Consider the following 14638-nt stretch of genomic DNA (forward strand, 5'->3'; position numbering starts at 1 on the left):
GTTGGAAAAGCCCTCTAAGACCATTGAGTCCAACCATTCCCCAGAACAGCCAAGGCCACCACTAGCCCATGTCCTCAAGTGCCACATCCACATGGTTTTTAAATCGTGCCAGGGATGGGGACCCCAACACTGCCCTGGGCAGCTGTGCCAGGGCTGCTGGACAGCTCCTTGGATGAAGCAATTTTCCCTAATATTCAATCTAAACTTCCCCTGGCACAACTTGAGGCCATTCCCTCTTGTTCTGTCCCTTCTACCCTGGGAGCAGAGCCCTGCCCCCTCCTGTCAGGGAGTTGTGCAGAGCCAGAAGGTCCCCCTGAGCCTCCTTTTTTCCAGGCTAAGCCCCTTTCCCAGCTCCCTCATCTGCTCCCCATCAGACTTGTGCTCCAGACCCTTCCCCAGCTCCACTGCTCCTCTTTAGGCACACTTCATAGTTGTTGCTCATAACTTTTCACCAACAGCTTTAGAGTGAAGCCAAGCATGAATTCTCCCAAGGGCTCTTCATGCTGCAGGGCACAGACAGGGTTTTTTCCTGGTAGACCATTGTCTGCCTGAACTAGACCTTCTGCTGTCCTTCAAGCACTCAAAACCCAGTGGCAATAATGTTTTCTGTGGTCCAAATTAGGGAGAACCATGCTACCCTGCAATGTAGGGTGGTGTGAATGGAGATTTCTTCACCATCCTCCAACTGTAGTGTTCAATACCCTGGAAAAGCTTTGCAGGGAATTGTTGATTTCATTTTCAGAGCAGGCTGAGAGCTCTTGAACAGTTAATAAAGTATGGTAACCTGGTTGAAAGAATGAGAAAATAAAAACATACTTCTGAGTAGCTGCTTGTAAGCTGAGCGAAGTCCATTCTGTGCACTGAATGGAGAAAATAGCATGCGAACTTGTAATTAGAGACAATCGCAATGTATTTGCACAAGGGGACCGAAATAAAATGGCACAGGAAATCTTAATGATGGCATTTCCTAACATCTGAGCACTTCACTCTGCAAATGAAAAGTCCTTTTAACCCAGGGTTGTTGTTTTTTTCCCCCTTCAGCGCACAATACACAATCTAAAATATGACCACATCCTTCTGCAATTTTCTTCTCAGGTGTTCCCATTACTGGCACTCCTGTGGGCTGAATGTGGTCGGGGTGACATTGTTCATACTGGTTTGCAAAGCAGTTCATGTACCATCTGGATAGAGCGATTCTTTCTGCCTCTCTTTCAGCTCAGAGTGCTTAATTATAATCATTAGAAGTATCTGATAAAGCATCACTAAATGCCCTCCTCCTCCCTCCTTTTCTCCCCTCTGTTGCTCCATAGCCTTATAAAACCCGAGGAGTGGGGGTGACAGAAATCATACATGGTGGGCATATGTTTGGGTGACTCACTTTCCCTTGGGGCACACGAACAGTTTTGCCCAGTGACAAATATAGAAACTGCCTTCTAACGTGTTACCCCTGGATGAGCAGCAGCAGCGTTTCCTCGGAGGCTGTAGGTGGTGGGCACTGCCACAGGAAGTGGAAGTGGGGATGGAAGAAAAGTCTGAGGAAAGATCAGTCATCTCAGACAGCCCAACCCCAGTTAAAGTTTTTTGGTGAAGTAAATAAACTCCCATTTGGTTCCTTAAATCATCTTCTGCACACATGTGTAGTGATGACCATCCAGCCTGTTATATGGAGTCTTACCCTTCACTCCTTGGCTATTGGCAGCCCATTTACCACAAGCATCACAGCTCTTGAACCTCCCATCTGAGCTTTAAGATGCAGGTGAGGTCATTCATGTAGCATGGACTAGAAAGTAATGGTTAGTTCTGTTCTCCTTCAACAAGTATGCTCTGCTCATTCAGCCCCAAACCCTGGGACTACACTGTTCCAGGCTGTATTCTGCTTTGGACACATCTGTAGACCCACAGCATCACTTCAGGAACCTCAACATCTGATCTTAAGGCTCTAGATGCACAAACAGCTCAGCAGTCCTGTTATTGCAATTGCTTGTGCAATTTAAGAATGGCCATTTGCCTTTGAGAGATCTCTTCAGTCCTTGATCCCAAAGCACTCCATGAATTACCACATCTATTTTATAGACAGGGAATATGGGAAGGCAGAGAGGAAGTGGATCAAGGTCATGCATCAAGAAAGTGGCGGGGCTGGGAATGGACCCAAAGCCTCCTGATTTCCAATTGAGCCCTCCATCAACCTGGGAACGATCTTAAGCAATTGGTTAAATATCCAAAATTGGGACACAGGAGCTGGAGAGTGCCCAGACCTGTGGGTTCTCACCCTGGTTGTGCTCTTGCCATTTCCGTGCTGTGTTTTGTCCTCTGCCCAGTTTTGTCTGTCTAGCACGTGGCTAGCACAGGGCCAGCAAAGGTAGTCCCTCTCTTGACCTCTGTTTAGAACCATAGAAGCACAGAATATCCTGAGTCGGAGGGAACCCACAAGGATCATCTCATCCAGGTTAGTGCGGGTGTTAGGGAGTTCTAGAGCACTGGTGGTGCTGCCTGGTGCACAGGCTGTTCTGGATGAAGGATTTCTGCATCTACTGTCCCCTCACGTCCCCATCTTCTGGTGGGTGAAAGCAGTTTCACAGCTGCTGGAGGACACATCTGGGCTGCTCCTAACAAGCCATGGTATGCACTGCTGCTGTCCTCCATGCAGGGGAGGAGAAGTTGGAGGCTGAAACGGGAAGCCACCCTTGTGCTCTAATTAGCTTTGTTCTGGCAAATGTGAAGACAATTGTTATTAGAGCACCGGATTTTGTAGTGATGATAAAGCGAATGATGTTCAAAGCACTTGTTTGCCGAGTGACTCTTAGGCTGGAAAGAATAGGGATCAGCTAATTGGATTATAGATGGAAATGCTGCATTAGGCCCACTCCCTACACATGGTGTGGTGGTGGGGGGGTTATAGTTTATGTCTGTGTATTGGATTGAGCAGAGCCATGACGTTGGTCATGACAAGTCCTGGGATTGAGCTGGGTTATTTTACTGGAGGATAAAAGTGCCCAAATTCACCAAGCTGAGCTCCAACTTTGCTGGCCTGGGCCAGGCTGTGTTCAGTCAAGCAGGGCCATCAGGGATGTCCTGCCCCATTGGTGTCGGCCTGCTAGTTGTGTGACACACTTTCCTACAGCAACCTCATAAAACCTTTATGTTTTTTGCACAAATCACAGTTCTGGAGTTCATAGGATGGTAGAATTCCAGAGTGGTTTGGGTTGGACAGGACCTCAAACATCATCTTGCTCCAACCCCTGTCATGGGCAGGGACATCTTCCAGTAGACCAGGGTGCTCCAAGCCCTGTGCAACCTGGCCTTGGACACTGCCAGGGATGGGGCAGCCACAGCTTCTCTGGGCACCCTGTGCCAGGGCCTCCCCACCCTCACACCTCACACCCTCACTACCCTGAGGCTGGATTCAGGCAAGGCACAGTGTCCTTTCACTCCCCAAGTCCTACCATGATCTCTGCTGGGAGACCTCCAAGGAGAACACAGGCACATCAAAAAAGCCCACAGACAGTGCCCATCTAGCTTCTAAAAACTACAAGAATGGTTCATTGTTGAGTCCCTTGAGTAATTACTTGTATTCCTGCAAAATATGCAAGGCAAACTGTAATAGATTGCAGTGCTGGCAGCACAGGAAGGTCCTGGTCTGACCAGACTGGGTTGCTGAGCCTGGGTATCATTTTGAGCCACCAAAATGCTCTTGCTCTGAAATTAGCAGGGTGCATCTGCACAGCTCTTGACCCCAAATAACTCAAATGCTATCTGGCATAGAAACAACCCCTCACTCCTCCGTGGTGGCCTGGTGGGTGATTCCCCAAACCGGAGGAAACTCCTTTCCAAGCAGTGACATCTCCCCAGGCTGAGGAGCCCAGAGCAGCCCAGAGCTCACCAAGGAGGTTGCCCTGTGAGCATGCTCTGGTTTGCTGCAGTCCTTGAATACAACCATGCACTCAGAGCCACGTCTTCCTCCTGGTGCCCACAGGGACCTCAGCGTTGACGCGGGGCTGACTCACGCCCAGTTCCAGGTCCGGCCGGTGCCCCAGCCCTATCAGCATTACTTGGCTACGCCTCGGATGCACCATTTCCCCAGAAGCACATCCTCAACGCAGATGGTAAGTGAAACGTTTTTACTGAGAAATGTTTTATGCATTGTCTGCCAGAAGGCAGTCAAAATAAAGGCTGCTATCTTTCTATCACCTGTCTTCTGCAAATCCCACTTATCTCCGGCCGTGGGAGGGAGCATCTGAAAGGATAATGTTGCATCACTGCACTGGATTAGAGAAAGAAAAGAAAAGCTCAGCTGTTCTGGAAGGATTTGGTCCATTGCTTGCAGCACCATGTTGACAAACTGGTCTGCAAAACGTGCAGGATGTGAGAGACTCAGGAGTTAATACTAATAATTTTATTAATATTGGAAGAAACTGTGATCTCCCAGGACTTTTTGTATGTGGAAGGATTGGCAGTGGGTGACAGCCTTCCCTGATGTCAGCCCCAAGGACCATCTCTCATCATGTCGTTGCTCTCTACATCAGCTTTGATGCCACCTGTAAAGGTTTTGCATGACCTCTTGCACAGGTGGAGGTGGGTTTGATGAGAAAACAGGCTGACTGGGCTAATTTTCTACCCCTTCTCCTAGCAGGGTGCTGTATTTGGAGCTAATTGATGCCAAGTACTGCTAATCCTTAAAACATCCTCAGAAATCCCATGAGGGTGCTTTTCCCTGGTGCCATAGTCAGACTCTGACACCTGTGTACTACAGCAAGCCTTAAAGAAAAAAACAATCAAAGCTTTGATGAAGAGAAATTCACCCATTTAAATGAAATAAAATTTCGTTGTAATCTAATCCATGTTGGGAGTTTGGAACCACGATGTTATGGATGATACAGGAATTATTATAACAGATAATTTATTTGGAGGAAGTGCATGTTCTTTTCATTATAGGAAATGTATTTGATAAAACCTCATTTTTTGTTATCAAAAGGCTTAAATTGGTGAAGGTGTCAAGCTGCTCTTTCAATTTGAATTTTTAAAGCACTAGATTTACGTCAGGGTACACAAGGGTTTCCTGTGGGCAAGTACAGGTGGCTTTATTTTCCTCCCTCACTTCTTGCAGGTTGTTCATGAAATCAGAAATTACCCTTACCCTCAGCTTCAGCTGCTTGCTCTTCAGGGACTGAACCCAAGCAGGCACACGTCCGCCGTGCGGGAGAGCTATGAAGTACGTATCTGGAGACTGGAATTATTAATGTTTTAAGCGCTGTGAATCTGTGCAAGCTCTGGTACTTTTTGTGGCGTGGCAGCTGCAGTGAGTCTTTCAGCAATTCTAGTAATAACTGGGAAGTGATGGGATTGAGTATGGTAAAAAATCTGGTTTACTCCTAGGGGCTCTGGCTCCTTTCATATCTGTGAACAAAGTGCTCCAGATCTGTGGGGTTTTGTTTCCCAGACTGTCAGATGAAGCTCAAATTCCACCCTAATTTGTGAAATATTGGATATCCAGCTCTTTGCCTCGAGCTCTTAGTTATTATCCCAAGTGCCAGGGATCAGATCCATCATTACAGCATGGCTGATTTGGGTTTGATGGACATTTCCACTGAGGAGAGAACAGGAGGGAGCCTCGATTGCCAGCAGGTATGGTTGTGTGGTGGGAGCTGGTGCCTTGGGAGCAGTGGGGATGGCACTTTCCTGATGTTCCTGTGCCACAGGAGCTGCTGCAGCTGGAGGACAGGCTGGGCAGTGTGAGCCGGGGCGCCGTCCAGAACACCATCGAGAGATTCACCTTCCCCCACAAGTACAAGAAGGTGAGTGCCACGAAACCACGGCACAGCTGCCAGCCCCTCTCAGTCGGCCAAGGGCCGTGGGCACGGAGCAGGCAGAAGGAAGGACTTTGGTGGGTCACAATCCTCAGGGTTGGCAAACTGGCACCATCAACCAAAACATCCCCCGAGGCGTGGGAGGAATGTAAAACCCAGCAGTGGTGCTTTAATATCTTGCGGGGCTCCCGGGGCGGAAGCGGTGGCGTAGCTCAGCTGGCTGTTTCTCACTTCTAGGCTAGGAAGCTGCGGGCCAAATTTTCAAAAGGGTCTCAACCTTCTCCCACCCAGCGGGTGCAATTTCCCCCCTGTCCGCACCTGGTAAGAAAGTGCACACCACCAAGGGGCCTTCGTGCATGCAAACCCGCCCCGTTCTGCATGCAAGCGGCGCTTGCCCCGCGCCCGCCCTGAGGGCGGCGGCTCCGCGGCCTGGGGGACCTCGTCCTCCCCTTGCTTCACAAGGGGTGTCTCCTCTGTCGGAGCTGACCTCCTGCCCATGAGGAAATGGGTGGCACATCTTTGGGTTGTGCTAAGTAGAAATTGGGAAGGATGCTTGTCTGGGTAGTAATTTTGTGCGCTGGTCACTACCCGGCTGGAGGGTAGGGATGTTGCATTGCCCAGGTTGGATGTGAGGTAACTCCTGCTGCACTTGTCTCTCACCACGTCTCCAGTGAACCCAGGAAAATGATATGAATAGGAATGGATGTGTGGGGAAAGAGGAAAAGGGAGAGCTGACAGGCTAAGCACTGCCCTGTGGTGCAGCATGGGGCCGGCCCGGTGGCCAAGCTGGCATGGGGCACAGTGGTTGTCCTTCCTGGTAGTGGTGGCCCCATGACTTTTGGGGTCTCCCCAAGGAGAAGTCTCCAGCAAAGGAGACCATGGGGCCATCCCCACTGCAGGGAAGCGGTGGGGGGCTGTATTGGGGCAGCAGAGGACAGGCTGCTCCTTGGGCCACTGCCACCAGCATCTCTGCCACTGGCCCCGGGAGGAGATGTGCCAACCAGCAGCATGTTGGTGGCACACTCATCTTGCTGGCTGTTTTGGCTGGGCTGGCTTCTCTGAGCTGGAGGATGTGGCTGATAGATGGAGATCTTATTATTTATCTTCCTGCAACTACCAAGGCTTGGGAGGGCATTAGAAAGGAAAGGCCTAACCAAATGATGTCTTTAACCTTGCTGCAGAGAAGACCACAGGAAGGCAAAGCTGAGCAAGACGATGGCGAGGAGTCAGATACCGACGAGAAATGCACAATCTGTCTGTCCATGCTTGAAGATGGAGAGGACGTCAGGTAAGATCCTTTCATCCCCTCCTCTGCCTCTCGATGCCATCTGAGCTGTGTTTATTTGGATTAATGCTGCTGTGCACTGCTGGGGATGTGTCTGCTCTTGCCCTGAGAAACTCATCTGGGCTGTTGCAGGGTCTGGGAACCCACATGCTTTGTAGGTGGACATTGGTATGGCCCGTAGGCAGGAAAAGACCTGCAGCAGCAAGGGGGCCAAGTTTTTATAGTTTTTCCTGGGTTTGGATCACCTGCTTCCAGGCTGTGCCAGCTGGCCAGGTGTCAAATTGTCAAAGAAGGGTGGGTCAGACAGGTCTCTGACAACCATCTGGAGCTTGGGGTCATCAACATCTGAGCCTGACAGATGACCAAAGTATGATAAAATGCAGTGTGAGTGTGAGGTCCAGGAGAGCTGGGCTTGTGTCCAAGACAGAGCTGCTTTATTGTAGAATAAGTAAGATTACTCTGCCCACATGGTCACAGGGAACAATCCCCAGCCAGCAGAACCCCAGCTGTCCCTAACAGACATCCCAGGCTGTTGACTGGGTCAAATCTCTACTTGTGGCAGAGGATGGGGACAAGAAATTTGCAAGGGGCTGAACTATCATGGCTGAAGGGACTGCAGGTGAGAAGTACCCAGGTCTGATTCTCACCCTTAAATTGTCAATAAAAGCTCTGATCCTCTTGCTATGAGTTCTTGTGGTTCAAGGTTCCTCTGTATCACAAAGCTGATACGTGATGATGGCAAAGGTGATGCAGGTGAAAAGTGACCAGGTTGCCTGGGGACACCCATGTAGGAATGGTCTGGAGCCACCCGACTGCTAATGTGACACAACCGTGAAGGACTGAGGGGCTTTGGAGCATAACCTCACTCCTAAAAGGTTAAAAATTAGCAGCCAGCACAATTAATAACTGGAACAACTCAATTCAGGGTGGTGTGGGGGCTTCTGATAGGCCAGGAGGACACCGTCTCCAGCCTACTGCCCTGTGTGAGCTGGCATGGCTGGGAAAGGCTGCAGGACCTTGGCAGCAATGGTGTCACCACAGCAGTGTTTCTCACGTTCAAAACAGCCCCAGATGCTGTTTCTCAACTCTTCTTGGTCCCTTGGGCCTCCTCTATCCTAACAGTGGTATTTTTGTCTCTGCAGGCGGTTGCCCTGTATGCATCTCTTTCACCAAGTGTGCGTGGACCAGTGGCTGGCCACCAGCAAGAAGTGTCCGATCTGCAGGGTGGACATTGAAACTCAGCTCGGCTCGGACAGTTGAAAAGACTAGCTGGACACACCATTTTCCTTACCAGGTCGTACGGCCATAAACCCTTGCAGCGAAATTTTTTGCCTTCTGAGCCATTTGATTGAGAGGGGAAGTCTGCAGGCACGTTAGTGAGGAGGTGGAGGTGGTGATACAATATCTAGCAGTAGGGAGATATTGCACATATACGCAGGATACAGGCCCAGTGAAAGGGAGCTGGCATTCCCGGAGCTCAGAGACCCCGTGCTGCAGAAGATTTTAGTGTTGAACATGAAGGAACTAGTTGTAGTCCGGCCTGTCAATCCTGCTTTTAATGGGGATTGTATATATACCTCTCAAATATGTAGAAACATGTTAGGGGTCCTTTAGCTATTTCTATGGATGGCAGCTGGAGCATGTTAGCTTAAGAAATGTTGTGTTTGATGCCCTACTCATCTTGTGGTGGACATGTTGCTGTTACCTAATTTGCACCAAATATTTTTTCATAGATTCCTTATTTTGGTGCCTGATTAATACATTGCAGAGGGAGAAAAAAGACGTCAAACTTTCCCACCCCTTGGGGTGGGGGAAAGAGGAGAAAAAGCAAAATCCTGTTTACAGTCAGAAGGGTTTGCGCTCTTTGCCTCAGCCGCGTGTGCTTCTTTCCCTTGCATTTACAGTGTGTTGCAAATTTAGAGAAGCTTAATGAAAATAAAAATAAAGATTGGGGATAAAATGAACGAAGCAATAGGGAAAAGCTTCGTTCCTGCTTGTCTGCTGGTGCTGGACACTTTCTGTAGCAGCACAGTATTTGAGTAGATGCTGTTTCTTTGCTTTCTGTATCTTAAAAAAGTAGCTTGTCATATCAAAATCCAAGGAAGTTCTGTCTACATGATTGCAATTGTCCGTGATGCTTTCTTCTGTGAGCTGTGTGGCTGGTTGGCTTTGCCAGCACTGCTCCAAAATGATGGTTATGGGAGCCTGCACCTACAGCTGTTCTTTGGGGTGTAATAACCAGAGAGGTGCTGAGAGGTGCAAAATGCCGACCCCTCTCCCATTGCAAAAGCATCTCTTGATAACAGCATGGAGGAAAACTCGATGCTCACAAGACACTGCCGAGACCATGAGCCCTTGGGTGTGGGTGGGGAAGGCAGGGTGGAGGTGGGGTTGCCACTTTTGGGAGCCTTGCTGCTGGGCTGTGACCCGCCTCAAAGCATGCGCACCCGTGCCCACGTGGGCTTGTGTAAGTGTTTCAGGCCGTGCCCACACGGAGTAATCAGTGGTTGTCAAAATGAAACTTAATCACATTAACACTCAAAACAGAATTAAGAGGTAATACCCAAAGGAGCGAGCTGTTGTGATCCATGCTCCTCCTGAAAAAAAAAGGCCTCAGCACACCAACCGCAGGGACCGGGTGGAAAATCCTCGGGAAAACCAACATTCACAACCAAAACCTGTAGTTTTCTTTTTTTTTCTTTTTTTTTTTTTTCTTTCATACTAGGGGAGAAAAGAGCTGCAGAGGAGCAGCAGGGGAATTAGAAACATAACCTATTGAAAATGCTGGTGTGGTGGGAATGATTTCTGGCTCCTCTGAGCATCTGTTTCACTGGAGAGAAATGCTCTCCCAAGTAGATTCAATCATAAACTATCATCTGAGAAACTGCAAGATTCACATGAGCTGTAACTGGAAAACACCAGCCTCAGAGGCACCACACAGATTTCTTTTTTCTTCCCAATGAGAGAAGGGAGAGAAGGAGGGAAGCCCCATGTGAGGGTGCAGGAGCTTCTCTCTTCGTGTGCTCATGCAGGTGGGAAGGAGTGGAGGGGGACAAATGGTGACATATAGAGAAGACATAAGAAATTCTTGGCTGTGAGGGTGGAGAGGCCCTGGCACAGGTTGCCCAGAGAACCCTGGAAGTGTCCAAGGCCAGGTTGGATGGGATTGGAGTGACCTGGTCTAGTGAAAGGTGTCCCTGCCCGTGGTAGGGGGTTTGGAAAAAGATGAGCTTTAAGGTCCCTGCCAACCCAAACCATTCCATGACTTTATGACACATTTGCCACCCAGCACAAGTGACGGCTTCTTGGGGGATGTGGTGGTCCCAGCCCTGATGTCCATGGGTCAGGGAGTGGCCCATGAATACCTATAGGGCTGGGTCCACCAGCATTGAAGCAGCATTACAGATAATACTAATAATACTAACAACGTGGACAAGCAAAGCAAGGCTTTGGTGGTAAAACACACTCTGAGCAGGTTTGCTCTGTCCAGGTGTGACCTGGAGGGGCGAAACAGGGAGAGTAACAGGGGGATTGATACCCTCGCTGGGTGGGCAGGGAATGAAGAACGCTTCTGGACCGCATGTTTTCTTTTAAAGCCTATGAGAAAGTGTTACTATTTGCCTAATAAACAAGCACAGTTTTTAAAAAAAAAAAAATTGAACAAACTTAAAAAAAAAAAACAAACAAAACAACAAACCTTCGGTGAAGAAAAGCACCAAACTCCCATGGTCTCGTGTGAGTGACTGATCCCAAGGTGCGTGCGAATTTACAGTGTCTGGAGTTGTATCGGTGTGTCAGGTTCCTTTGCATTTAAATAATTTGTACAAGTAGGTTGCGAGTTAGGATGAGTTTAAAAACAAAGCGAAACAAACATCAACAACAACAACAACAACAACAAAAGAAATCTAGAAACAAAACATCAATAGTTTACAGGGTTTTGTGAGTTTAAATGCCTTATATTTAACAATCATAATTTATGACTAACTTGTAGATATTGTGGGTTCTTATTTAATTATTTTTATAGTTGTTTTTTTGCATTTTTAATTATAATTTATTTATTTAGAAATTACTACTAATTTTTTTTATTACTCCTATTACCTCATTTTTGCATTGTTTCTGGGAATGGAATGCTTTGCATGCATCGGTACTTAAAAAAAATTAAACAGGGGATGTGGGGGGTAATGCTTATCTTGTCAAAAACAAACAAAAAAAAAAACAAAAAAAAGAGAAAAAAATCAGGGTGTGTGATTACAAACTGTATTACTGTGGTGCTGTTACCTTGGATACATTCCATAAAAATGCAAACCTTTGATTCTGTATGCTGTGACATAGTGGAAAACTGCAATATAGTGACTGTGTTTAGCACATATATATGAATATTATTTGCACTCATAATCAAACTCTGGTGATCCTTTCACTTGTGTCCTTGCGCATTGAAGGCGATTAACGACGCTCTGCATAAACCAAAATGTTTTGGTTGATTCTTGGTACTGCCCTGTCCCTGATGCCTCTGGTGATGCTGCTGCTGCTGCTGCTGCTGCTGCTGCTGCTGCTGCTGCTGCTGCTGCTTGTGTGACCCTGCAATAACACCTAGTGGGCCCCCACTGCAAGGCTGTGCTTGGGGCAATGCATGCCTTTAATGCAAGACTCTGCAGATTGTGTCAAAATTGGAGGAAGGAAGCCCAGGTGTGGTGGGTTTGTGTAATTTTTGGCGTCTATCAGTGCTCAGTTTGGCTCTTTTCACCCTCTGTGTGTGCGCCCAGCTGGGGTAAAGGAGGCAATAGAGTGAGCCTGAGCTTGGAGGCAACAGAACTGAGGGACTCAATGCAGTTTTTAGGGGTTGACCTCTTTACTCAGAGGCTAGGAGGGCTCTGGCACAGGTTGCCCAAAGAAGCTGTGGCTGCCCCATCCCTGGAAATGTCCAAGGCCAAATTGGATGAGGCTTGGAGCAGCCTGGGCTAGTGGAAGGTGTCTCTGCCCATGGTAGGGGGTGGAACAAGTTGAGCTTTAAGGTCCCTTCCAGTCCAAACCATTCTGTGATCCTGTGACACCCTGTCTAGCTGAGAGCGGTTGGGATGGACACGGGATCCATTTGCCATCTCTTTGCAACACCTGCCATGAGCACTGGCTATAACCCAGCTCTGAGACATGCAAGGCACAGAAGCATTTACCACTGATCTCACCCAGTTGGTTTCATCCCTCCTGTACAGGGGGGACCCTCAGTTTGGAGCTTTTTAATCCAGTGTAGAGCTGGGACGTGCCCCAGAGCCCTCCTGTCCCCAAGAAGGGGGTCAGCCCCAAAGAGACATGTCCAAGCATCCCCATCCTGCCATGGCTGCGCCGCTCTTGCAATGCATTGCCCTTTCCCCAAAGGCTCCTGAGTATCACGTGTTCCAGCTTTGCAAGAAGGTTAGAGAATCTCTGATAACATTTTAAGCTTTAAGCCATAATCACACTCGGTCAGTGCAGACACTCAGCTGTCTAGAGACACAAGTGGGGTTTGATGCATGTGCTCAGCCAGTAGCCATCCTCCCCACAAAAAGGCTTTGGATGACATTCTCTGTTGGGTTAGAGAGGCACAAAATCACAGTACCTTAATTTTTTTCTCTCTGTCCCTTCACGGTGCTGCGCTGCTTTGTTGACTTTGCCTTACCCCGGGTTTTAAACCTGCCTGTGTTTTTCACCTTGCTGCTCTGTAACACTCCTCCCCTGTAGCCTGGAGCTGTGATTTTGAGCTGTGTGGGGACAGGGGGGTTGGTTGTCATCCTCCCCAAAGTCACTGTAAGAGGGATAAGCAAAACAAGAAGCGAGCAAACAAAACCCCCTCTCCTTTAATGACCCGGGCAGGTGAAAGGATCACCCACATTTTTGTATTCCTACTGCTGTTCTGTTGTGCTGTGCAACATTTTGCTACATAGACTATTTTATAGAAGAAAGCTAGAAAAATATTTATTATTAATATTAAAGCAATAGTGCATTGAAGAAATGGAAAGACATTAGAAATTGTGTAAATGCTTAGATTCACTTTTGGTGGATTTTTTGTACTTTATTTATAACTAATAAAACAAACTGCATTGCTAACTATAAACCTGTGCCACACAGAAGCCACCTGGCAGGGCAATCACTTGGTCTTTATTTACTGCTCATTTCTGGTCTCTTTGGGTTGGAATAAATTCTTCTTTCACTGCTTGTGTCTTTGGTGTGCAGGAGAACCACTGCTGGGGTATAAAATACTCTGCCCATCTGGTTTGCAGAGGCTGCTGGGGGCTGAGCCCCATGGCAGAGGTGAAGTGAGGCTCTCCACACCTGGCACATCGCTGTGCCTGATGTCCCCTGGCTCCAGTTCAGTGATCAGGTACCAAAACTGCTTTCTAGAGTTTCAGAAAACCGCCTATTGAAGAAAAATTTCTCATCTAAACACATTACATGGTGCCTGTAGAGTATCTCTAGCAAGTCCTGAAGAGCTATCAACAGGTGCTCCATCCTCCTGGTGGAGAAGAATTTCGTTCTGTGTGGGTCTCTAGTTTAATAACTAAGGAAGGGGAAACTGATTGGAAGAAAAAAAACCCTTCAAACTAATACAGGTACATTTGAGGGTATTTTCAGTCATTTTAGCTACCCATTGGAGAATCCAATTGGTCATACACCTAATTTTGCATCTTGCAAAGTATATTCTGTAGGTCCTCCTGTGCTTTTGTTTTCTCTCACAACAAATGGTGCCAGTCTCTGCTACTGCCCACTCTTGATTAAGCTGCTCCTCCTGAAAAAGCTGAGACCAGTGCCCAGCTTTGACTTTGTGATTAGACTAAATAAGCCTTGGAGAAAAGTGGCTGCTGATCACAGAGATTTGGTTCCTGTAGCTGAAGGGAATTGCCGGCTCCTCCACCATCCATCAAAAGGTTCATAAGGGATGAACCGCGTTCACACAACACAAAGCTCTTGTTACAGGAAGCTTTTAGAAACTCAGAAACAAGAAAACAGGTTAAAAGTGGCCCACTGGTCCAGCTGGGGAAAATCTCAGTTTCTCGCTGAGATCTTGCTGATGTCCTTCGAAAGGGTGGCGGCGCTGGGAGAGGTGCTGCAGATGGCAATCGGATTTGTTTCGGAACTGGAGCAGCAAATGAGCCGCCAGGGGAGGGAGAGGGACTGTGCCCATCACGGCACAGCAGCACGGACCAAGATGCAACACCCTTATTCACCGCCAGCATCTGCTCCCACAGCAGCTGCCCAGGGCCGGGAAGCTTAGCCCTTATTTGTGTCTTGTAGTGTCTAAATCTGCAGCTGGCCCACAGGTTGTAGCTCAGAGCTGTACAACCCCATTAATAAATTTATTTTTTCTTGTTTGTTTTTTTTTTCTTCTTTTTTTTTTTTTCCTTTTTAGCTCTTTTCTGGTTTAAAATGGACCTCTAGACAAAAGGAAGATTTTAACATATTTTCTACATACAGAATGTATTATACTTCACATCTCTCTGTAATTCCCCCTTCTTGAGCCTAAGGTTGATGTAGGCATGATGCTACCAAAAATGCTTAGCAACAATTTAATAGAGAT

General features: G+C 47.8%; 1 protein-coding gene across 4 annotated transcripts in view; it reads left to right on the forward strand.

Annotated features, from left to right (window-relative positions):
• The window catches only part of RNF165 (ring finger protein 165), a 55427-nt gene extending 42217 nt beyond the window's left edge, over positions 1–13210 (forward strand). For 2 of the 4 annotated variants that reach the window (XM_032095896.1, XM_032095895.1), the window contains exons 4-9: positions 3974–4103; positions 5105–5209; positions 5697–5792; positions 6042–6125; positions 6986–7092; positions 8232–13210. In XM_032095896.1, the coding sequence (XP_031951787.1) occupies positions 3974–4103; positions 5105–5209; positions 5697–5792; positions 6042–6125; positions 6986–7092; positions 8232–8349 (640 nt within the window). In that variant the 3' untranslated portion in view covers positions 8350–13210. The remainder of the gene's footprint in view (positions 1–3973; positions 4104–5104; positions 5210–5696; positions 5793–6041; positions 6126–6985; positions 7093–8231) is intronic. The other 2 variants (XM_032095898.1, XM_032095897.1) reach the window with 1 other exon arrangement.
• Positions 13211–14638: the final 1428 nt, after the last annotated feature.

The sequence above is a fragment of the Corvus moneduloides genome, chromosome Z (genome assembly GCF_009650955.1).
Source record: "Corvus moneduloides isolate bCorMon1 chromosome Z, bCorMon1.pri, whole genome shotgun sequence".
Taxonomy (NCBI): domain Eukaryota; kingdom Metazoa; phylum Chordata; class Aves; order Passeriformes; family Corvidae; genus Corvus; species Corvus moneduloides.